At 35.8% G+C, this 26,042-nt stretch overlaps 1 protein-coding gene across 1 annotated transcript in view; it reads right to left on the bottom strand.

Moving 5' to 3' along the window:
• Positions 1 to 1,335: 1,335 nt before the first annotated feature.
• TACR3 (tachykinin receptor 3) overlaps positions 1,336 to 26,042 on the bottom strand; it is a 35,946-nt gene continuing 11,239 nt past the window's right edge. The window contains exons 2-5 of the mRNA XM_021531474.2: positions 24,081 to 24,269; positions 22,213 to 22,363; positions 4,542 to 4,738; positions 1,336 to 1,651 (exon numbers count right to left, since the gene is read on the bottom strand). Coding sequence (XP_021387149.2) covers positions 1,336 to 1,651; positions 4,542 to 4,738; positions 22,213 to 22,363; positions 24,081 to 24,269 — 853 coding nt within the window. The remainder of the gene's footprint in view (positions 1,652 to 4,541; positions 4,739 to 22,212; positions 22,364 to 24,080; positions 24,270 to 26,042) is intronic.

Raw genomic sequence — 26,042 nt, 5'->3', positions numbered from 1 at the left:
TTGATGTGATCATCCCTAGGTGCTGGGAAGGAATGTGGACTAAAGTCAGATCAAGCCTTTCTCTCTTCAAATGTCTCCTTATTAATTGCTCAGCTTTGGTACTGTGTTAGGTCAGCCAGATATACACTATCCTGTGCTGGTTTGGCTAACTCAAGAAGACATTCACACTCTTGCTTATGTTTTTATTAACTGTTTGACAACATTCACATAACCAGTCTATTCATGCAACAGGCACAGTCATTTAACTAAAAGGCTACTCTCTGGTTCCTTTTTTTGTTACATCTAGCTTTCTCTGCAACAGTGATGATAAGTGGGTTTTTGTCTGAATTCAGTGGGAACATGTCTGTGTAAGAGTGCCTAGCATATTTTCAGAGGCAAGCACAGGAGTATTTTTACATGAATCAAGCTATGGAAAATTTGTGAAAAAAGCCCAAACAGGTGTTTGTTTTTTTTTTTTTTTTTTCCCAGTGGAAGTTTTCCATCATTAATCTTGTTACTTTATCTTTTGCAGAGACGAGTCTATTGCCACAGTGACATTTTTTTCATATATGAATCTCCAGTTTAAAATCTTTTGGCCTTTCTAAAGTCAGTCAGGTTCCTTTAAGGTCACTGGAGACAGACCTTACCCTTTCTGCGAAGATAGAAAGCTATGAGAGTTTCATCAAAGCAATATATTCCCCTGGAAGTACAGAACCCATTAGAGTCTAATGTTTATTAATATGCAAACTTTGGTAGAATTTAACTTAGTCTCTTAGTCATGTTCTCCTGTTCTCATATATATTTGCAAAATTGTACTGTTGCAGACAGAGCTAAACTGCATTGATGTGAACTTCATTTTATCTATTTGTTTGGGAATGGGACTAAATTGTAAAACAGCTTAATAGACTTGGGGCTCATTAGGTGTTCATTATAAATACATCTTTATAATCAAATCTCATGTAATGTTGTTACTGTGGAATTAATACACTCATAATGGAAAACAGTACATTTCTGCTTCAATAAGTAAAGGAGCCTGTTACATTTCAATAAGTCAAACATAAATGCCACAGGTAAGAGACATCTGAAACAAATTTTTTTATGCCATTGGTTTGCTCTGGATAATCCCCACAAACATTGTTGTGGCTAAGGTGCAACTATGATTTTGGACTGAGGCATACATATGTCTTCAAATTCTTCTTCCTCTCCAAAGCAAAAACAAGTAAGAGATTCCCAAAAGTCTCACAATCTTTATAGCTAGGGTTTGTTAATGGAATCTAGTTTGTTTTCCTGTGGTATGGATACTAAATCCCATAGTAGAACATTGTCCAGTGTTGCCCTTTTAGCAACATGAAATGTTTAGGAATAAACATCTGCTGATGCGTGTAGTGAACTGATGAGACTTGAGGCCATGGAGACAGTCTTGGAATTCCTCTGTGAGCAACCATTGAAGTTCAGGTCCCTTGGAGCTGTTCTTTTCTTATGGCTGGCATGCGTGCTGTCTCCATCGTTAGTGTCGAGCACCACCGTCATGCTGGAGTCCATCCTGGACACCGCGTAGAGGCTGCTCTGCCGGGTGGGGTGGAACCTGGCTGCCTTTAGCTCCAGCTCGTCATAGCTGGACACCTCAATGAAGGGGCACCAGCGGAAAGCTCGCTTGAAGCCAGCTCGGAACCTAGGAAGAAAGAAGCCTGGTGAATGCCTGGGTTGGGAGAGCCAGCCCCTGGCCTTCATCTGAAAACACAGTGCTGGCAGGATACTGACTTGGCCAATTATCCTGCCCCTAGGCCTGGGTGTGCTGAAGTCAGTGGGAGTTTCCTTGACTGAAGTCTGAGTAGGGCAACAAAAGATAGTGTAACATCTGATTTCGGTTTCTGATTTTCTGTATGCTGTCCCTGCATTTTAACATTGGTGTTTTCCTTATAATGAATTTCCTGCCTTTTGCCTGTGCAAAGTAAACAAACACCAACTTTCATAGAACTGTCTTCACAGAAATTGTTTTGATTTGACCTCTAATGTGATCTGCACCCATATTTTCATCTTTCAGCAAGAAACTTTGTAACTTTCTTTTCTCTAAAATTCCATCCCAGCTTCCAAATTTCAATATCCTTTCTGTGTCTCTTTCTAACAGAGATGCTTATATGGGAATGATGTAATGACTAATAATTGTTCATGTAAAATGTTTGGAAAATAATTTTAATAATTAAGGGCATCCTAGAAAGTTGAAATCTGAATGTGAGCAATATACAAACAGGCACTTTGAAGCTTTCAAGTATTTGCAATACTCATACAGAGGCAGGGATTCACCATAAAGACCATTGTTACATTTTGTGTGGTTGCATTTCCAGAATAAAAGTTTAATATATTAGAAAAGCGATTCCCTATGTACCTATGTATAACTAGAAAAAGAACACATTTTCACCCAGACTTAAAGCTTATTTTCTTTTGCTTTCTCACTTGTCTTGCTTCTCTTGTTTTCTTTTAGCAATCAACTCGGTTTTTTATCCTAAGTGTTTTGGAGCAGTGGTTAAACTAGCACAGTGATGACTGCAGGTAAAAATTCAGATCAGGTGTTCTGTTAAAGTTAACAGATCTCACATAAGTGACTTTTACTTCCTCAGATTTTGAAGTTTGCCATGGAGTTTTCACGTTATGACAACTGAGCAGGTAGGTTGCTATTCAGCATTCTCTGTGTACATGCAGTCCATATTTTGGAAAAATACTGAAAGAACCTCTGATGGAAATGGATTTAGTGATCGGAATTGTAAAACAAAAGCATCTTTAAACTGTATTACTTTTCTTGGCACCTTCCATCCTCTTTCTAATTCAGGGCATGTTTTTTCTTCATCTTGAAATAATGCTCTCTTTATCTAGATGTGTAATATCCTAATTAGCCTGGAAGATGATGCTGGGGATAGATGTTCTGTCTGATACTAAATCCAGCAGAGGCACGAGCTGATCTGACTCCCAGCAACAAGTTCTATTTTCCTATTTAATGAAAAGGAAGCAGACATTCTGGTATCTTCATTTCAATATGGAACTTAATTATAAGAAAACTGTCACCAGGACTTCATTCTTGCATCAAATTCTGAATAAGATGACCTTTAGTATGTCTTAAATATTAATTTTTCTGTGGCTGCATTCTTTAATCCAGACATGTAATTTTGCAGTTTGCAAGTGTCAACATAAGCCACATCGGAGATATTATTTTTTTATAAATATTTTTGTAGCTGTGCTGTAAAAAGTTTTTTAAGAAAATGGGATTAGTTTATAAGTTTTATGGTAGTAATTGAAATATATGAGGCCTCATTCTTCCTTGCCTTTGATTTTGCAGACACTGGACACTTACTGAAATCTATTTTCTGTTGAAATTAATGGAAAATTTGCCATTTGACTTAGTTTTGTTCTGGCATGCTAAAACTTTGTCATCTTTAAACAGTTGTGTATGATGAAAAGCTCACCTTTAAGCAGTTGTAAAATGATGAAGAGCTCATCAGAAGGCTCTATGAATTTAGTCATTACCTTATCTTTTAAAAAGATAATGAATGTTAATCGTCATAAGTTATTCCCATCAAGAAGGATGACACAAGTGTTTTTATTCCAATAAAAGCTTGTTAGGATTTGTTCACTTCATTTCTTATTAGATTCCTCTTGACAGGTACTGCATGATCTTTAGTGAGTGTTGAGAAATACCATGTAATATTGGTATCAAGTTTGACAGTAATTAAACTTGGCACTGGCTGCTAAGTCAAAAGAGATTTGAAATAATATTTGAGATTACTTATTCAATACTGATTCATACTGGGTTTGTGAAGTAATTAATTGTTCTTGGTGATCTTTATCCAATTATGCTAGGAGTGCTGGTGAATAGGATGGCCAGGATGCTTGTGTAGATCCTAGTCCTGTAAGTTGAAATGAAAGATTTGAGTGCATTCTGCAGTGCAGTTTTCTCAGACTATCACGTATTGGTAAAATGTCACCAAACTCAATAGGTGCAGTGCCTTTGAAATTTAGAGCATAATGTCTTGTTATCAAACAATCCTGTAATTCAGTATAAAGTAATGAGAATATAAACATTGGTATAATATTCATCAGCCTGTTGCAGATCTTGGAGCACAGTAGAAATGTAATGCTGAGATATACAAAACACAGTAAATCACATTTTGTATTGCATTCTTCCAGCAAAACAAAATTTGGGCTACAATTAGTGAACATACAGCTTGCACTCTATATTAATAATTACTGTCTTCTTTATTTTTATATTTTGCAAACCAAGACCTTTAAACTGCTATATTTTTTTTTTTAATTTTGCAAGTGCACATGGGAAGGACTTGTTTCTGAAAACAGAATTTTGCTCTGAAATTTTAAGTAGACCAGAATTTTTACTGGAAGTTCACCTTCAGGGTTTTGGGGGTTCTTTTCAAGTACAGACCTAAAGAAAGGTGTTTTTTTTTTTTTTTTTCATTTTGTTTTTTCCCCACTAACTGGAAGCTATTTAAGTGAAAATTCTATGTCTGTTTTTCCATTTAAGCAGTTTATATTCTCATTTCATAACCAGCTCTTACCTCTTATTAAGACAGCAGTAGATAATGGGATTGTACATTGTAGAGCTCATGGCAAGCCAAAAGCTGGCTAAATAGATTTGCTGAATATATTTCCACCGATTTAATTGTTGATAGATCCCAGTAACTATGAAGTAAATGTGGTAGGGCAGCCAGCAGACGGCAAATGTCAGCACAACCACAATCATCATTTTTACCACCTGAAAGAAGTAATAATGATATTTAGCCTTTTTAATTTGGACTAGCGTTTCAACATCCATTAATAATTTTCTTGTAATTAATTTTTAAAGTTAGTCAAAGGAAAGCTGAATATTCTTTTATATAGTTTTTCCTTTTAATCTGACTCTATTTTTTTCTTGACTGGAGATCTTTTTCCTAAGAAAAATAGCAAGAAAACCTTCCCTAACTTTATTTGTATTGATTTTTGCAAATAATGTATTTGCTTGCTTATATTTGGCTATTTAAAATATCACTTATTTTTTTGTATATCTAACCGTGGCATAAGGTTACGGAGTATTTTATTTGGACACCTCATTTTGGCCTTTATTGACCTTGGTGTTTATTTTTATTGTGGTCTGCAAGTCTATTTCTTGTCCCCAGTTTTTAGATATGATTTGAATAACACTATGTTGTAGGAAATGAGCAACTGCAGCATCCTGTGTAATTTCAGAGCCTAACAATTCCCTTGGCTGGTGATTATTATTTGTTGCTTTCTGCAGGCATCACATCTGTTAGCTACCATAGTTTCCAGTAAGCACAAATGAAGAGGAGCTCTGCTTTGTGCTCTAAACATTTGAAGACAGCTTGCAACTCATGTAAAATTTTCACTCCCATCTTTCTCTTTTCAGCTGTGTCAAATACTAGTCCAGCTACCATTTACAGCGCAGTATGTCACATGTTTACACCACAGGTTTTCTTTTTGTAGCTGAAATGAAGCTAGACATGATAGATCTGTGCTGGGAAGTCTCTTGTTCATTGGTACTTGTGAATACTGAGGAATAACAGGGATCCCGACAAACGGTACCTCTGTACAAAGTGCCCTTTCATACTCTTTCTAGTTTTACCAAGGGAAAAATCCAAAGAGCTGAAATTTGCCATACTTACTTGTCTTTGGTTAATGTTTTTATAAAATTCCAACTAATATATATAATATATATTATATATATAATATATATATTACATATATATATTATATATATTATATATATAATATATATTATATATAAATATATAATATCTTTATTTTGTATATAAGTATTATGGTATCCACCTTAACTTTTAATTGCATGTTCCTATGGGAAACATAAAACAATTTTTCATTTAAAAGCTAGCACTAATTAACAATCTTTCCTATTGGATGGGACTGTAATGTGCAAGATTTTGCTTATTAGAATACTTATTATTGCTGATATATATCCACTGATCATCACTTAAAGGCAAGAAAGAGGCGTCTGGCCACATATAAAACATTAATAGTAGTCGGTTCTTCTGAAGCACTTTTCATCAGTTAACTATAAATCATCCTATGATCAGGAATGTTACTGGAAAGCATGATGTGAGCTGCTGCTATTGTAAAGGTAGCAAAGAAGAAGTTTTATTTCTGACTAACATTTATACTTTTCTAAAGTTGACAGTGGATTGGAGGGTAAACATGCCACCTCTCCAATGACACTGGACAAACTATTAGTGCATGAAATTTCTCCACCTCTCTGAAGGAATGCAGAACAATAGGTTATTTACAGAAAGTTGTGTGAGAAAGTTTTCTACAAGAATGTAAACCCAGAAGGCTTTAGAAAATCTTAAAAATCAGGGCAACAGGAAGTTCATTGTTATAAAGGAAGGCAACACAGCAAAACAGAGTATCACTTTTACCTTTCACATGTATGTCTATGTGTCTACATCTAGGCATATATATAAGTTTATGGGACTATATATGTGATTTTTGGGATGGGGAAAAGGTTATGATTTTATGTGGACAGACATTTCTGGACTAAACTATGTATGTGAAGTGATAAATAAAAAGATGTTGTTAAATCAGTCTATCATTAAATGGCATCACTATTTCACTGCTTTTGACATAACTTCCACTGTTCTGCTAGGGACTTACTTCTCTGCCTTGCACACATTGTATAGATAAGAGCCTTAATTCTGTACTTTTGCCATAGTACTTAAGCTCCCTGTCATTGATTTACAGGTGCCCTTTGCTTGTTGTTGTGTTTTTATAGATTTGTCAGGAATGACAAGTGTTACCTCAGCACCTTTCAGGACTTCTGTAATTTCAGAATGCTTGAGAGTCTTAATTATTTACCTTAATATTTAATCAGCAAGCCTTGCAGTACCAGCTGTGCATATGAAATTGTTCCTAGAATGAGTCATCACTGGAATATCATAGGTACTGAATGAAAAGATTTTTGTGTCCAAATTTTCCAAGTGTAAACAGGTAAATCTGTATTTACAGTGTACATTTCATCTGTGCAGTACTGGAGAACTAAAACAGTAGAGCTTCCCAGCAACAAAATGTTGCTTTATCTGGTTGAGCACTGTATCACTCCTGCCCCAGGGATGCTAGAAATCACAGAGTCCAGGTTCCCTGTTTGGCATACTTAATTGTGTTAATTTTTTCCAAAAGAAAGTTGTTTGTCTTTTTTTCTGACATCCAAATGCTCATTGTCTAATTTTGTGTTATATTGAATGGCAAGGCAAGCAGTGCTTCCAGAGTCTACTTAAAGGCCTCCTAAAGCTAATAAACCATCACACACTGTACAAAAAATAGCTTTTAGATTTCAGCTGCTGCAAAAATTAATCTTGAAGGAATGAAGTTTCAGTTTAAATTACTATTAAATATAACATTTCAGGTTTTCTTCAAGGGACCAGAAATCTCAAACTAACTTTTACCCTGCAAAGAAAATCCACAATTTTTCTTGTGACAATTTCAGGCAATTCAATTCTAATTTTGAATTTTTAAAGTTTTGAAATGAAAAATGCCAAATCATCCCCAGAGAATTGTGTCTTTCCCTGCAAGGCTACTCTCTTGTTTAAAACAAATACTCATTGTTTAAAAGAGTGAGAATCATATAAGGTTTTCTTGTTGCTGTTTCTGTCTGGAAATCTATGATTAAATATTTAGTCATGATCCTCCTGAAAGCAGAAATTTCTGAAGCAAATAGTCAAACTAGACAACAAGCTACAGATTCTAGATGGACATGAGTGTTTGATTTAATTTGTGAAGTAATGAGTCACCTGAATGACAGACAGTGAGGCACATCACATTCTCAATCATTCAGGTTTGCATGTCATTTTAAGTATTTATATAGTACAGTGCACTTATTGACATATTTCCTAGGAGAAGATAAGTGAGACGTTGCAAGTCTGTGTGGTGTAAAATTGTTGGAAACAGAAGGCAATTAAGGTTAAATTTGAAGTCAAATGCAGAAATTGTGAGAGGAATCAAAAAGACCTAGTCTGTTCTCTTTTTGTCTAAGAATGACTGTGTGTTGGCAGAAATGGAGGAAAAAAAGAATGAGGAGAGGGAGGGAGATTATTCTCAATGTCCTTTTCCCTTTCAGAGAGAGGCACACACTGCAAGGCCATACCTTGCAGTTTATAGCTGCAGTTCTTGTCTGTAATGGTCATCATTCCAGTATAAAGTTTCATTTCTTGATTATATAAATAACTATGAATAGAAAGTGACTTTCTCTATAAACCTAGGGCACCTTGGGTTTACTTGGAATAAATTCTGATGAACAAGTGCAAGTAAACCAAAAGAGAATGTATATTTTGAATTTCATGCACTTAATATATTTTTGTCATTCTTCAAATGACTGTACAAGGATGTGAATTTATTAAGAGAAGTAGACTTGTAACAGGCCCAGTATGAATCTACCACAAAAACTTGATTGTCTTTTCCCAGTACACTGTGATGTTTTTCTAAAGAAACACCAGTGGCACTTCACAGATTCTCCAACTGCAGAGTATAAAAGAGAGCTTCAGTGTTGGGGGTTGTTTTTTGTCTACTTAAACCTGTGACTGAAGAAAAAATATTTTTAATAGGTCTGTTCTGTTTCTCTTTTTTGAGATATTACTATTTTTTCAGCTGCTTTTCCTTCTATTCTAACTTGCATAGAATTTATTAATAAGCGTTTTCTCTTGTGCATTAGGAAACATTTCTAAAGCAAAAAATGACTGAATTCAGTTGTTTAGCTTAAGGTCTAGCTCTGCTCCTGCCAGCATTTAACCATGGAGCTTCCCAAAATGTGAATTGCTGTCAGAATCTTTTATCCCATTTTCCCCTGGTGTTTTGTTCAGTCTCCCTCTATGTGGGCAGCATATCTCGAGGAAGGAGAGTTTTTTTGTGTTCTAGGCAATACTTTGTTAAATGCATTGTGCTGAGTCCCCCACCTGTGCAATCTTCATGCCAGTCTTGAGGCAAGATTCGTAAATGGAAAATCAAATTATCTATTTTATAAAATGATTTTCATCAACTAGTTCTGCTGATATTAATACACTGCTGCCTATGTCTAAGAAAAACTATGTCTAGAGAAGAAAGTTAATTTATGTGCTTCGTAGTATTTTCCTTTAAATCCTCTCTGAGTAAGAAGCATTCTTTCATTAATGCATGTAATGAGGAAAAAAATGTATTTAAAGAGCAAAACTGATGTAAGTTCATTGGAATTGGAGTTTGCAAGTTTGCCTTTTCTGTGAAACACTTGGAACAGTAAAAGTGAAATGGAACTAACAGATTCTGCTACACTTAGAAAAAACTGCAAGTACATTTATTTTTCCATCCTGTTTTTATTTTGCATGAAGAATAGCTAGAAGAGTAGTCTGATTTAAGGTGTAGCATGGAGAGCAGCTCTTGAAAGATTTGGAATAAGATACACTTTTCTGAGAGACTCAGTTGCTGCTGGAGGAATATAGCAATTCACATTGCAAGGCATTGATTTGCCAGCAATACCTAAGACTTGGACCATGCAATCATTTCCTTTTCAATCTTCTCTGCAGCTCTTTATTGCCTTTCTAAATAATCTTTGATACTGCTGCTTCTACAAGTGCAGGAATTTGGATTTTAGTTTCATTTGCACTTATATCACAGGGAACAATTTATTAACTTTCAGAACTTTTACTCCTGGCTGTTATGCAGATATAAATGAGAAGCAAATGATTTAAGAACCCATGGAGTCTAAGTCTGTCTTTGTTTATCCTCTCCTGGATGTTATTTATTCATGAACACAGCTTAAACACAGTTCACAGATAATCCCTGGAATCATAACTTTGGCCCTGTGCTCTTTTGGGAGAAGTAAAATGCCACACTAACATTTCAAAAATTGTTTACAAATTGTTTCTCCCAGCATGTTAGGATGCAGCCAACAAATGCACTTCCTAGTCCTGGGGTCATACATGGCACTTATGCATGAATCACCAGAGAAGGAACACCAATATGCCTTTGCTTCTCCACAATGCTTATTTGGAGTAAACTATATCTCTTCTGCAAGAAAGTTAGGATTCAAAGGTAATTCTACTGGCAATAGTACAGAGAAGGAACTGACTTCTGAGGTACCAAGTGCTTTGACTAACTCAGGGACTTTCAGCCCATAGTAAAGGGTGGATTATTAATAGCTGAAAGAGATGCACACTTAGGAGGAGAAAGTATGAGAGTGCTTGGAAGTCTTTCAGCTAGGTAAGGTATTTGCCAGTTCCTGTGCTCCAGATAATTTTAGTCTTCTGACTTGCATTTTCCATCTGTTTTCTCTCAGTTACTTGAAATAAAGAAGCTGTTTCTCATTTCAATTTACATAAAGAATTCATAATCATTTACTTTTTAGTTAAGCTCTAAAGTTCAAAAATATATTGTCTTCTAGTGTGAAGTAGTTTTTAATTAGTTTGCTTGCTTTCAAATGCTCAGATGTGAGACTCCCCTAAAACTAAAGCAATTTTGACATTTTTTATGAGTGGTCTTAGCTACTGCTGTTTTTAAATTATGTTTCCATAAAGTTGCATAGAACACAGGTTAGAGAGGGACTTTGAGTTTCTCTCAACATGTCAAGGAATATCTATTCCATTCAAAAAAGGGGTAAATATCTTGCTCAGAGTTTTATTTTCATTGAGAATGTGTGATTTTACAGGAATCTGACTGGAGGCAAGGAGTAAGAGTTTTCACATGTTTTATGTTACTTTATCTAAGAAGAGATGTCTCAATTTCTCACAAGAGATTGTTGGATATTAGGCAATATGCTAATGCCTGCTGCTCAAACTATGAGTTTTTTTCTGTAAGCTAGACAACAAGTAAAAGTAGGTGTCCTTGTATCATTGCCTTGGTCTTAAGCATTGAGTAGCATAAGTTTATGTTATTTAGAAAATGACCCTGAGTGCTTTTTGTGGGATAGGCATTATTTGGCATGACAATCCACCTGATATCTAGTTCTGGAAAAAAAGTGAAAAATCTGATCTAGTGCTTTTGTACTTTAGATTGATACCACCATTTAATTTACATAGTTTACAGTACTTTCCTTCCTTTCCTGGAATGAATGATGTGGCATAACTCATTTCCGTGCCTCCAACCAAATATGAGATTTGGTGTGGGGTGTAATAAATTTATTTTTTTTTTTTGCTAATAGGGGTAGTTAATTCTGAAGTACACTTTGACACAATTCTGAAAGTGTTTTGAAACTATTAATCCTCATTATAGGCTCCATGTTTAAATTAATTTTCCATATAGGACTTCTGAAGGAATGGCAGTAATAAATGTTCTCTTTTGAAAATTAATCTTATATATTGGACACTGCAATAACTAACTAATGCTATGATGAATTATGCCATACAATTATTCAAAAGTTGCATACCATCTTGTGTTTTACTGTGGGCTCCTTCTAATGAAATCTATCCTCCTGAACCTAAAATGAGACGGGCACCTTTTGTTATCTTCAGAATAGGAGCACAGACTCTTTTTTCATATGGAAAGACTACTTTTTGAATTGTTTTATTTCCACCTTATTCACCTAGGGGAATTAAATAAGTGATTTATATAATGAGAAACCATTTGAATGTTTACCATATTTCTCTAGAATTTTGGCACAAGAACATAATGAGAAGCAATGCAGATTGTTTACTACATAGTTTGAAAAACCTCTTTCTTCTCCTTTCTCTTGATAAGACCTACGAATTATTCCTGGACTGTACTTGTTTAAATTGCATGGCAAAATTCTGTCAGGAAAAAAGCACAGTTAAAGCTATTTTTAGTTGCCTTTATGCATTTGCAGTGTTAATAGCATCTTCCCTTTCGAAGTTTAAAGAAAAAACTTCTTGCCACCAAAAAAAAAAAAAGGGCAAAAAATTTTAATATATTTCCCCAGTCTATTTTCATTTAAATTGACTTCAACCAAAACTGTTAATGGCAGTGATGCTGAGGTTTATATTTTGAATTTCATGCACTTAGTTTATTTTTGTCATTCTTGAAATGACTGTACAAGGATGTGAATTTATTAAGAGAACTAGACTTGTGACTCACATACAGAATATTTTGGAAATACTTGGTCAATAAAAAGTGGTACATGCTCTGGCTAATTATTGAAGAAAAATGTCAGGAGTGTCGTTGTCCTGGCAGCATTTACTTTTGTACAGGCAAACATTGCTTCAAATATTAAAGTATCCACATGACTTGGCCATAATGGTCAACACATTGGTCATTATTGCACTGGTTTGATACTCCTCTGATATCCCAATTTGTGGAAGAAAATATAAGCTGACTCATGCCAGGGTGGCTGAAACCTGGGGAAATAAATTACTTCTACCCACCCCAGAAAATGAGTAATGAAATAAAGGTGCTTTGAATAGTTGCAGTACAGAAACTTCTATAGAATTAAATTATTGAGTTAAGTTTGTTAGGGGAAGGCATTAACAGGTGTAACATAGACACCCCTCTGTGTGCAGGTGTGTAGATTTCTGCTTTAACTCAGAAAAAAACTGCGCTGAAGTTATGTTTTGTTTTGATGAATGCAAAAGTGTGTGGGTGTAATACTGGAACTGCAGTTCTGTTCTGCTGAATATACAGGTCTTGGCTCTGCAGTCCTCCAAAATGAGTGATCTGCATCAGATTTCCTGGGCTTTTCACCACACAGATGCTTAGCAGTATTTTGGAAAGCTCAGCAGACTGAAAACTCATGCTAAAATTAGTTTGTTCATAACTTCCCTACAGGGAGTCTATGAGAAAGTGTCTTCTTAATAACTCTCTCCTATTTCTCTGTGTGTGAGTGTATACATATATACATTTATATATATTTTTACACACCCATGCACACACAGGACTCTTCATGTAGTCATAATTTAGGATATGTAATGGCATAACTTTGACTGCAGATTAGATGATACAAAAAAAGACCTTTTGAAGTTTCCAAGATTTGTTTCTATGCTGGTGAAAAAATTTGCATACAAATTAATGAATACACTTTGTCCTGAATGTGGGATTTTAAGGTTACTGGTCTGGAGGGTCAGGTCCCAAACTTGAACCTGGAGATAATGGCACAGAGAAAATGAAGTCTGTCTTAAAAAAAACAACTCCATAGTTTTTAACATGAAGATCATAATCTGCATGCTGAAAATCTGAATGTTGAAAAAGAGACACTTGTCTTTCATTTGTCTCTCTCATAGGTATCTTGGTTTTATTATCAATGAACATGTATAGTTGAATTCAGCAATGCATTTGAAAACACACTGAGCTCACTGACATTGGAGTGAAGCATTGTTGAATTTTTTGTCTGTTAACCTAGTGTTACTTCCATTCTTAAAAATATGAGGCACTAGTAAGCAGAATTTTTGCTCTAGGACTGTGCCTAGGCTTTATATTTCGCATAAATTTTCTGCCAATAGATGAAAAATATAAAAACAACAAGGAGAACCATCATAGCAACTGTGAGTGCACAATTCTGAGCCTACTCACTGACCATGCAGAACCAGTCTCTTAAATCTGCCCCTGACCTGGAGGTGTTGCCAGCTATTCTATAGAAATGCGTTGACCGGAAAACTTCCATCAGTTTGTCAGTAAATATGTAAACTGGAAAGGCATATGCACAGTATGAAGCCATTTTTAGTATTTACTCTGCTTTTACTTTTCTGTGATTGCTCCTTGAAGCATGGACAATGGGTGTAGGAAAGATGTGTTTTTTCACAGTTCAGAGTGAGTTTTAGGACCTTGAGGCAATGAATGGAATTGGTGATGCTGCTAAATGTTCTGTTGCTATTTGGAGACAGAGAGCAGAGAAGAACAGTTTCCAATAATTTTGTTATATTTCACTGTGTTAGTCATGTTCAGAGAATGATCAGGTTGAGGTCTGACTTTATTTTTATCTCAGTAGGAAATCTTGTTCAAAATTATGTGCAGATCATTAAAAAGATAACAAATTGTTAGAGAAAAAATATTGAAAAGGAGAACTGGTGAACCTTTTTTTTTTTTCTGAAGTTCTAAGACAATAAAACAGCTCAGTAAAAAATATTTTGGGTTTAACATGCAATTACAGTAATTCCCCTGTACCTCATGCCCCAGTTTTTCCTAGGCAATTTCTGAGCATGTATGTCAAGAGGGAGACTGTGAAATAGAAGTCATGATTCACAACCTTAATAATTACATGGTTATTCCCTATGTTTTCAGTCGGTTTTCAGTCCATATACTTGGTAATAGGAGTTTACAGAATGTTTTGAAACTTAAAATCAAAGTTTATTGGTTATTCTGCCTCATCCTTCTGGAAAAAAATTGGTGCCTCTATGTGTGTGTTTAGGGAGGGGGTCATAGATTGTAATTAATGTGATGATTGTGCAAGAACTTAATGGTAACTTAAGAAGCCCAAATCAGGTTTTCGCGTCAGTATTCTGTTTTCTTGTATATGTTCTTCTATGGGAACATATTACCGCTCAAAATAGTAACAGATATCTTATTCTGCTAGTATTTTCACTAGAAAGCTACTCATATGATATTCTCACCCTCATTGCCCTTTTCAAGTTTTTTTTTAAACTTAGAGAAAATAAGCTTAAAGAAAGTCCTATTCTGCAAACTTTTGTTTATAATAGCAATTACTTGCAAGTTGAGACTTTGGCTATAGTGTTAATAGCAATCTGGTGAGTCTGGCAGGGTATTTGTCTTTATGGTTATGGAACAACTGCTCAAACTGTTAGTGGAACACTGGCATCTGCAGTCTGGCCCAATAACCTTCTTTATGGCCAGTCCTGACTCACACATGCAGAGCCATGGAGAAGAGCAGCAGGCAGAGTAAGCATCTGTGTTCTGTAGGAAGCATGTACATCATGTCACATCTCCTTGTATGACTAACTCAATCTACAGGGTTACAAACCAAATTTTAGGCATGTGAAGCAGTTTGTGAAGTCAGGCTTAGCTTAATTAGGGTTGGTTTGCATCTACTGTATTAACAAGTCTATTTCATACTTCCCAAGAATAGTCAGAGTTAAGGATATCATAGTAAGAGGTGCCTTGAAACAGAATGAGAGGAAACCTATCTTTAGTTACTAATTTTTGTAATTTTAGTTATTAATTTTTGTAAGTAATTTTACCTGTTACATTTCACTACTGAGCATGATTCAGGAAACACTTTACACTGGAAAGGTAGTTGAGAGAAAAAAATTTGAAAGTATTTAATACTAATCTCTCTCCAATCTGAGATATATTCTCTAAGTGTCAGTCTTGAAATCTACCTAATTTTAATGTATTTACTGAGGAGTTTTGTACAGCAAAATAAAGACATGCCAGGTAAGTTTGATGACAAGACGCTTCTGAGCAACTTTGCTGCTACAGAAGGCAAGAAGGACTGGCATGTGGAAGAACTGTGGGAGCAGAAATGAAGTTTCACAGTGCTGGTCATATACTTTGTATGGTACCACTAGTGCTTGTGTCCCTAGGTGGGGTGGTGGCAGATATCTGTCAGATAGGAACTGCTGGACTGGTACTGTGCTAGTTTAATGGGTTGTTTTACACTGTACTTTTATAGGTATGATCATACTCGGAAAAATTCTGGGATCTGCTCAACTAAGGACTGATAAAATTATCTGCTGTGAATTTGTTTGCCTGTTGTGAACAAAAGAAGAAGATACAGATGTTATTGACTCATAGCCAAAACCAGGTCATCCATTTAATGAAAGGAAAAAATGAGATATTAGGATGTTCCAGGTGAGACATTCTACGTGGAGAACAGGGAGCTACCCCTGTGCAGGACCATGGTGATGTTACATTACTGGCATTCCTTGTCTGGTTTTGATCACTTGTTACATAAAGTTGTTATATAAAAGAAGATGAGAAGCACTTGTTTAATTTATGTAACAAAAGTAAACAAAGACTGAGAGGGAAAAATGGACATAAAAACATCTGTGGAGCTGACAACAATGAGGGATGTTAAGTAATTAATTAAGCTAACTGAAAATAATGGTATAGAGCTGTCTATGAAAGAATTTAGCCTGGAAAACGGAACTCTAGGATTGATGAGATTTTTTAGAAGATGGAGGTTTAAGATGATAGCAGAGGACTTATCTAAGAGTTGTTTGTGGTGACAGGCCTGAGGGCTGGTTCCTGTTCTGGGTTCATTTAATGTTTTAATATTGAAAGACACAAACTGACACTTTGAATGAATAAGTGGAGAAAGCGCTGAACAGTGTCTGGCAAACAAGGGATGAATTTGTTTTCTGAAGAGCCTTTAATGCCATCTGAGAATTCCTTCTTCCTGTTTTTTTTCTTTATGTTAGATAAGAAATGTGACATTGCCAAACACAAAACTTTGCATGACTCATTGATATGAAAATCTTCAAAAATATTTAATTTCAAGAGTAGCTTCACAAAATCTGAGATATATGACTATGTGATTATAACCTCAGAGGAGACTGACTTAAATGTATGAAATCATAAAGTCAGACTAATCACTTCAGGAATATTTTGGTCACTTTGCTTAGAGGAAACACAGTGTATGAGCATAAGCTGCCACTTTGGTATTTTTGTTACATCTTCAGTTGGCTGAGGAATTTCTATGTAAGGACTGCAGTCTTTAAAAAGCATCTCTGTTTCTATTGATTGTTGGCTGATAACAGAGCAGTGGAGTGCACAGAAATGGTGCTAGCTGGTGTAAGTTGTTCTTTAACCTCATATTACTACATCTTTTTTCTTTTTCAATGTGCTGAACAATGATTGCTAAATTTGTGAATGTGGCTACACTGAAGTACACCAGTGGTTTTCAATCATGATAGAGCTTTGGCCATGGTGCACCAGCATTTTGGATAAATGATAATTTTACTATAGCTGCATGAAATTTCAGCTAGTCAAGCAATACAGCCACCCCATACATTATAATATAAGCCATAGTACTGTGACTGTTAGATCAGTGAGATCACGTCTTCTTAAAATAGTGTTTATTTCTCCAGCTCAATCTTCTATGTTAGCTGTCTTCCAGTATTTATTTAGTCTGTTTTGCACTTTGTTTTCATTGTCAATCTCTGCAAAGTCAAAGAGAAGACCCATTTACAGAAGATGGACCAAAAAATGATGCAGACCCCTATTTTTGGCAGGAGATACACAGTATTCCTAGCAAACTGAGCTTCTGCACCTCATTAGCCCACAACAGGATGGGCAGGTTGTTTCACATATCACTCCCAGAAATGTAAGATCAGCTAATGGGAAGAAGTGTGTGAGTAAGGTGCTCCGACAGCACCATGGCAGATGTTTCTGTCTGGGCACACAAACACAAACAAATCTTCAAGGTGGAAACACTCGTGCCCTGTGAATAAATAAATTATGGAAAAGGCACCATGGCAATGTAAGTTCTTTTCAGCAGACTGCTTTGCATGTTCATCAGGTTTGGGTGATCTGCAGTCTTATATTGTATGTAGGGTGAAGATGCCTTCACTGTACATACAGCACGTTCTAGAATTTTGTTATCTTTGCACACCTAAACATGTCTAGTGAATATTTTGACATATATGCAGCCTTGGCAAACCCTTACCTGAAAAAGACGATAAAATTCTGTGTTTCTTACTGGCTGACTTTTAAAACTAGTCACAGGTGATGATTCAGTGTATATAAGGGCATCAGCTGTCAAGATTGAGCTTTCTCTTGATATCTGTAGTACAATTTTGTGTAGAGTAGTTGATTCCAGGGGGTGTTTTTAATTTAGGATAATCGAGTTATGTTTACTTTCTGCTACATTAAGCTTCTATTCCCTTATGTAATTTTGAAAATGGCATGTAATATATAAGTTAGTGGAGATTTCAGTGCTGGTTCTCATGATGGGATAAGCCAGAAGATAGATTGCTTAAATAACTGATTTTAAATAACTGTTTGAAGATTTTAAACTTACCATGTTTTTATGAAGTCCCATGAGGAAGCAATTACTTTCTAATCTTGAAGTCTGAACAAATATGTAGGATAAAAGTGAAGTTTCAAGCTGGTGTAGGGTGTTGCATGCAAGACAAACCCTTGGTCCCAGAGTGTCAAAACATTTTGTTTCACATGGCTGGATGTAAACTTTCACAACAGGTTTTATGAATGGAGCAATATCTAACCCTGGTCTGTCTGTCTAAGCTTAGTGGTTGCTTGTTAACTAGAAGGATCTCTGATTTCAGAGTTAATTATTGGTTATCATCTGATCTATGAGTTCATAGTGTAGTATTTTCATTACCTATTTATTTTGAATAAGCTTTATATTATGAGTATAGTCTTGTTTTTTTCAAATCTGTGTCAGTATTTTAAGAGTTTTGATGCCATGCTGCAATGTTTTAGGCTTTGACTTTCTTGCTTGTTTTTTCCCTTTTCCTTTTCTCTTTTTTCCTGCCTCTGCTCTGCAATAAACTACTCCATAGTGAAACAATTAAACTTTTTTTTTTCAGTCTGACCTGGTTAGCTAGCTTTTCATGCCAGCAAAAGTATCCTACTAGTACTTTTCTTTGTAATGTGTGATATAAAATATGCATTCATGTGTTTTCATGTTCATATGTAATAAAGAATTAAAAAAGGAAAATCTGCATTTTTAGTGGCACTGAAAGTCAATGAAAAGTCAGGAGTATTTTTATAGCTGCACTGCTATGTGAAAACAGGAGTATAAAGACATAGGACAGTTCTTTTTGAATCACACATTTGCCCATCTATCCTGCTGTTCTGTCTTGGAGGCAGTAGGATGTGCTGTTTATCCCATGAACCTGGCTGTTATCCATCTTCTATTTTCCTAATACTGTCCGAGAACCCAAGATTGTATTAAAGAGGAATGCATCTCTGATTCTTCCTCTCAGTATCTACTTGGACATTAGGGAGAAGTTTTGGGACATCAGGAAGCATTTCTTCACTGAAAAGGTTGTCAGCCATTGAAGAAGGCTGCCCAGAGAACTGGTGGAGTTACTATATCTGAAAGTGTTCAAGAAATGAATGGACATGGCACTTAGTGTGGTGGTCTGTTTGACAGTGGAGACTGGTCAGAGGTTGGACTTGTTGATCTTGGAGGTCTTTTCCAACCTTTTCCAACTCTGTGCTTTATGAATTTATTGTTTGTTAATTTTCCTAAAACCTTTCTGAATTTTCTGAGATCATAAGCATCTGTCAGGAGAACATCTCAGATGCCTTTTACTGACTTTTAAATTACCCTTTCTTAAAGTGCTCTCTCTTTTACCAGCCTGGTGGTGCTCTCCTGCTAGTTCTTGTATTTCAGGATTTGGTGATCTTATCTACAAACTAAAAACATTTTAATCACTTCATAGGTCCTTTGATAATTTTTAACTGCCCTTCCGTGGACTTTCTCTGAATCTATGAAAAGGGGAAAGAAAGAGAACAAACCAGGAAACTATGTGTGAAGTGTTCATAGAGGAGTTTTCACAAAGGCTGTGATTTGATAGCAAACATATGGAGCTTTTTTCTTATTTTATACTCAAATTTGAGAAAAAAATTATATTGAATTTAATCAATCTTTATTGCTAAAATAAGTTGAGATGAAACCTCAAGCTGTGTTAGGAGAAGCAGAAAATACAGGCAGAAGCATAAGTGTGGAGGAATGAAAATTACTGAAGAAGATGCCTGGTGACATCACAAAGTAACAGCCATAAATAAAAGGAAGAGTAAAGGAATTATAAATGTTAAGGAGAACATTTTCTGTTCCTATGTATTCTTCCCATTGTGGCTAGGCAGCAGCATCTTCTGTCAAGGTAAATGTCCTTTTTTTCCAGCAAACAGTTGTATCAAAACTGGTACCTCTTGATAGAAACAATGCAAACTGCTTTTACTTGTCTTAAATGATTATTCCTTCTCAGGGTTAAAGTAGAGCTGAAAGAATGATTGGATCTTGCTAAAGCAGGGTGTGGAGACAAAATCTGAGAGCAAAAATTTGCAGTGGATGCAAAGAACATTCTGACCTATGAATCTTACAGTAATATTATGAGACACTTGTATAAACTTGTTATGTGTGACACCATTAAGGCTATAACTCCATATTGTGAAAATGGGAATTGTAGGAGAATAAATGATGTTCAGCTGAACATCAGTCAGGCTCATGCCAGGAGCTTTAAGAAGAAGGCATAAGGGCTGCAAAGTCCCTGCATGTAGCACATGTTCAGAAGTTCAAAAAACTAATACCAGGCAGATTTAAATAGGTCATCCCTGAGATATTTGAGCTGAGTGTCAAGGAAAAAAAAAGGCAAAAGTAGTTTTGTAGTTTCATCCAGTCCTGAATTTGTAAATATTTTGTCTTTGCCCTTAAAGATACTAAGCAGGGCTTTCTGTTGGCCAGCCTGCAGTGTGCACTGTGAAATTCCTTGAATCCTTCATCCCTTAATGTTGCTTTCAGGAGGCTGCAGGACTGTATTGCCCAATCATATATATGAAATGATGAGACTATCTGTTGAATTACAAACAACTTTCTCAAGCTTCACATCTTTTGCTGGCAAACAATATTTCTTTTGAAGGTCTTACATGAACTGTTCACTACCTTCTTAATAATAAATACCATTTCAAGCAACCCTAATGTCTAATCAGACCCCTTTGTGCTGTAACATTGCCTGATATGAAACATAGTCAGCTATTTTATATTTCTTCTTCATTATAAGTGCACAGATTTTCTATGTGTTTTGATACCTATATACTAAAAAGCAAGAAAACCAGATTATTTCTTTGCCTGAAAAGAGCAAAGCACTAGCTGTGTTATCAGAGGCAGGCCGAGTTATGGCTTTATTTGGATTCCAGTCTGTTAGTTCCTCCCCATGAATAACCAATTATGATTCATCTTTCCAAATACCAGTTATTTCATAAATCCTGCTGGAGAGCACAGCAGTGTTGCTAAAGTGCTGTCATGGAGCTCTACCCATAAAGTCACTGATGCAGTTATAATATATCTGCACATAATTTAATTCCCTTGTTGCATGTCTTGAAGATATGCATCCCCGTAGGATTGAAAATCCTTTAATTAAGGATGCTCTTCCTTGTCTCTTGTATATATTTTGAATTCTAAGCAGGTGCTGTTTTTAAAGTATTCAAGGGATTTAATTGGGCTTTCTATTTCATATAGTAAAAGCCAGATTTGGTCTTCAGAGGCTTCTAGTTTCTATGTCACAAGATGATTATTTTACTTAGTCATTATGATAAGAGGTCCTGAAATTCTGGCATGTCCTGGCTCTGCAATAATTTAATAATTTTCTTTCCACATTTGCTTTTGCAAGTTGTGTTTGTTACAGAAAGTGATTTCTGCAGTGTCCTGAAAGAAATGAAAATGTTAGTGTTCTCTAGAATTTGCAGGAGATCTTGTGTTGTCTCAGGACCCAATATGCCCCACTCTGCTGTTGCTGCAGCCCAGTAGCATATTTCACTGTTCAATCACAGCATCAGGAAGTGAACTGAGCAACTGAAAATGTGCTCGTTGTTGTGAATTAGAAGATTGTAGTAGGGTACCATTTTTTTCAAATTTGAAAGGTGAAATACATTTTAGTATTAAAAAATATGTCAGAAATTAAAGCAGAAAGCTATCTTACTAAATAAGAAGATTTAGGTTAAGAAAAAGAATGTTGTAGGAAAGAAACCTTCATTGCACTACAACATTAGGAAAACTGAACTGGAGATAATCTAATAGTTCATAAGCAATACCAAGTCTATTTAACTTAAGCAGTAACTACAGTGAAAGATTGAAAAAAAAAATCTGGAAAACTTGTTTGCATTTCTCACAAAAAGGTTATTGTTTAAAAATCCAATTATTTATTACAAACAGGCTGATCAGTGCTTATCTCAAATGTGCATGGACCTTAATCACCTGAGAGTTACAGCAAGATTCACTTTTGTTTCAGTTGGATGAGAATCTTACCTAACAAGAGCTAATAGTTTGCTAGCTCATTGTTGAAAAGTCACTATCTTAACTCTATGAAAGCTACACTTTTTGCCTGAATTTCCACATAGCAGACACAGTGTGTGCAGCTACATGTGGAGTAAGAAGTTAAAACCCAAATATTTCCTTTATTTAATGACAGTTATTAAAGTTATGAAAAGAACAGCCAGTGAACAGAGAAGACAACTTGTCAAACTTAAATCAAATTTTGTATTGAAGCTGATCTCTTACTACTGTTATTACAAGTGATTTGGTGTTTCTGCAAGAATTTACTGTGCTATGTTGCAACACAATTGCAGATGGTTATATAAATATTCACTTAGTGGGATTGACTTGAACAGTACCTTTCTCTTGGCTTTCAGCTGCTCATGATATTTGTTGGATGTGTCGCCTGGTATTTCTCCTCCCCAGAGGGTAATTCCCACCATGGAATAAGTGATGCCCATGACAAGCAGTGGGAAGCAGTAGACCAGCACAATCACAATAATATGATACCTGCAATGAAAAGGTATTAAAGTTTTAAGTGCTTTCAGAGGAGCTATACCAATGGAATGGGCTGATACAAGTCAAAACTTCTATTTTAGCACAAATCATGTTTTATATTAACTGGCTAGTCCTTGGTGTTTTCACTGTCTTTTTGAAAGTCTTAAACTGCATTGCAAATTTATGTACATTTTAATGCATGTGTTTTGTGGAGTGTCTAATGCTGAGCCTGCACTAATATATATTATGAGTGATTCCATAGTTATGATGATTAGTGACTGCAGAATAAGCTGTGTTTGTCCATAACTAGCTGAGTTGATTTAATTACACAGCCAAGTATCATGAGGGCAAGCTAGGCATTTGGAGCTCTAGTCTGGACCATAAATTAAAGAGGAAAATAAGTATTTTAGTGATATATTGGTGCAAAGATAAGAGTCCTGTCACCCACTGTTCTTCATATGGCAGATCTGTTGCACATAGACAGCACAGATCTGCAGCTTGTGTGCAATATAGTCACCACTGCTATGTCAGCACTGGGAAGACAAAGATAATTTCTTTTGTCTCCTGTTAGTTCCTGGTTAAATGCCAGCTTCAGATAAAATCCTAATGAATGGTAAGTGAAGAATCCCCAGCTGTCACTGAGTGTGACCTTCCTGTCCTAAAGAGAAATGTCTGTGTGTAGTCCTAAAGTGGTAAAAATTACATATGACTAGGACGTCTTTCACCTGCCTCAAAAAGAGCAGAAGGTCAAATTTGATTCTGGATGGTCACATAGGCTTTCAGCCTTGAACATGATGTTTTTCTTAAATGTCAGTGATGACATGAAAGGACAGATACCTAAGTAGCCACTTATTCTTAATTCTACCAGAGGGACAAACAGGATATATTTAATTTAATTGACTGATATTCTCACTTTCAGAAAGTGGAACCAGTTATAGGTTATCCAATTTTCTCTTTTGGACTTGTATCTGACATAACTGTGATAGTGTAACAGAATGAAGTGGCAAAATCCACCCCTTCCATGAAGAAATCTAGAGAAAAAAACCTGGTTAGGGCCTTCTCTTTCTCTACGATTACCTGAAAGGAGATTGTGATGAGGTGGATGTTTGTCTCTTCTCCCTAGTTGCAAGAGAAGAAATGGCTTCAGGCTGTGCCAGGGGGAATTTATACTGAATATTGGGATTTTTTTTTTTTTTCATGAGAAGGGCTGTCAAACATTGGTACAGGCTGCCCAGATGATCAATTTATTCACCATTCCTGGATGTATTTCAAATGTGTAGATGTGGCACTTAGGGATATGGTCTAGTGATAGACTAGGTAGTGTAAGGTCAGTGGTTAGAATTGATGATGCTAGAAGTATTTTCCAACCTAAATGATGCGAAGGAGAGACTAGAAATCCTTGTTTTCCTGGTTAGGATAAAGAGGAAGCTTGCTTTGAATGCATGTTATGTTCCCAATTCTGACCATCTCTGTCTGTATAGAAGTAGCCATCTATGTTGAGCAATGACAGTAAAAGTGCAGCACAGGAGGGAACACACTCAAATATTGAGGAGAATTTGTTCTATCACATGTAATGTTTTATCATCCTTACTTATGGCTCTACATTTCTCAGTGATCAAAGCTGTTAGTTATTCTGCATGTAGAGCATTTGCACGACTCCAGAGATTTTGCCAAGTCCATTGTAAGTCTAAACACCCCCATGCACAAGTTTAAAAGAACAAAAGCTTACGTAAAATGCTGTTTTGGGCCACCTGGCCATGCTACATAGCAGAGAGTTCTTCCAGGCATCACCTTGGTTATGGAGTATAGGCACTGGGGAAAGGCTAACAGGAATGCCAAAATCCATATGCTCCCAATGACCACCTTGGTAGCAGTTGCAGAGAGCCTAGGTTTCAAGGGATCAATAATGGCCATATATCTGTAAAAGAAAGCAAAAACCTCTGTGTAAGAAGTCTTCAGAGAGTCACATGTGTCTAGAATCCACCAAAGCTTAGGATAAAAGCAGAGATATTTGTCTTCCTGTACTTCTGATGTCACTGTGCTCTTTGTATGGTTCAGCTCTGATGAAGGCAGTGCTGGAAGAAGGTAGTTCATTGGATATTATTTTGCAGCCATGAGACACTCAGTTAATCATATGTATATTAGTAGAGAAATTATTTTGTTAAGAGTTAGACCATTCTGTTACTGTACAGCCTGATTGAAAAGCAACAATGCACTGGATCCTCTGTTACTCTGCTAGGTCATACAACATTTATTTCTTATTTGAAAACTTACAGCCAAGCTGTCAGGATTATTAGTCATCTGTCCCAAAGCTACAGGAGGAACCTGGTAAATCCACATGCATTTATTTCAGTAGAGATAGACTGACTTCAGATTTTCTGCCAAAGAACACCAGAGCAACTGATTCATACAGAGACTGAGAGAAGAGCCAGTTTAGGACTGGTAAAATCCCTAAGGGAGATAGATGCATAAAGCAAGAAAACATCTTGTTTGCCGTCTCAGTTCCTGTCCTCCCAGATAGGATACCACTCTGTGTTGCCCCATAATTTTATTGACAGTTCATGCATGCTGGTAACCTTAGAAGAACATGCAAAAGAAGAATCAAAACGTTTAGGTAATTACAATGTAAAAGCTTAGGAAAAAAAAAGCAATGAGAAAAAGCATCTAGACAAACAGTAATAGAAAAGCAAGTCTTGTTTTCTGTTTTTTTCTCTGTTACAGATGCAAGGAACAAGTGAGACAAAACTTGTATCAATCATTTTTTGATTAATATATTGTTTGCTGCAATTGACTGACTTATACTTATTTCAAACAAAGGAAGGAGTGATATATTTTAATTGTTACAGTACACACCTAGGTTCTTGGCAGACTTGTCCAAGATTTTTATGTATAGATATTAGCCATGAGACAGTAACAATAATATTTGTAAGATAATGTTCCTGATAAGAATGTGCAAGAATCTTCTGCATCCATGTTTATCTATTTCACTCAAGATAGTTTTATTATTTTTTAGAAATTTTATATTTGACAGATGAATAATTACAGAACAGATATTTGTTTTAGCAAAGCTAACTCTGTAGTTAATGATAAAATATGTGATAAATCCAACATTGGCCATAATAGTGCTATGCCTTTTCTAGTAGACATAACTGCCCTAATATCTTAAAACATCTAAGTGCTGTCAGAAACAGGGAGTGATCTAAACCATGTTCAGTTCAGAATCATCAATTTCCATATCTGGAATTTCAAGCTTGTTCATTTTTTGTTTCTATTGCACTTCAATGTTTTTTCTCCATAGAGTAACAGTTACCCTCTCCTTCATGTGCCTTTCAGTTTTTTATTTTGGCTAAACTGGTGCATTTGGTGTTACATAGTATGAAATAGTTTTGAGTGCTGGGTGCCTTCCGTTTCTTGAGAAGAGCAGTTGGACTGTTGCCCTCTCCCATATATCTCCTTTCTCTTCTTAAGAGTAAGCACCACTTGGTAAAGAAGTCAGGCTGGTAGTCATGAGCCCTGTCTTTCAAACTGAGCTGGCTTTTGTGTGGACTGCTAAGCACTGTCCAAATATTTGAAGATCTTTACTTGTAGTAAGTGATAAGCTGTAAACAAATAATAATTTTCACATGCTTGTGAGACTTTTATGACATCTCCTTCTAGCCTCAAATTATTTCTGCAAATTGCTACTTCAGAT

Source organism: Lonchura striata, chromosome 4 (assembly GCF_046129695.1).
Source record: "Lonchura striata isolate bLonStr1 chromosome 4, bLonStr1.mat, whole genome shotgun sequence".
Taxonomy (NCBI): domain Eukaryota; kingdom Metazoa; phylum Chordata; class Aves; order Passeriformes; family Estrildidae; genus Lonchura; species Lonchura striata.
Note: the sequence above shows the minus strand (reverse complement) of the source record. Positions and strands in the feature narration are given on the sequence as shown.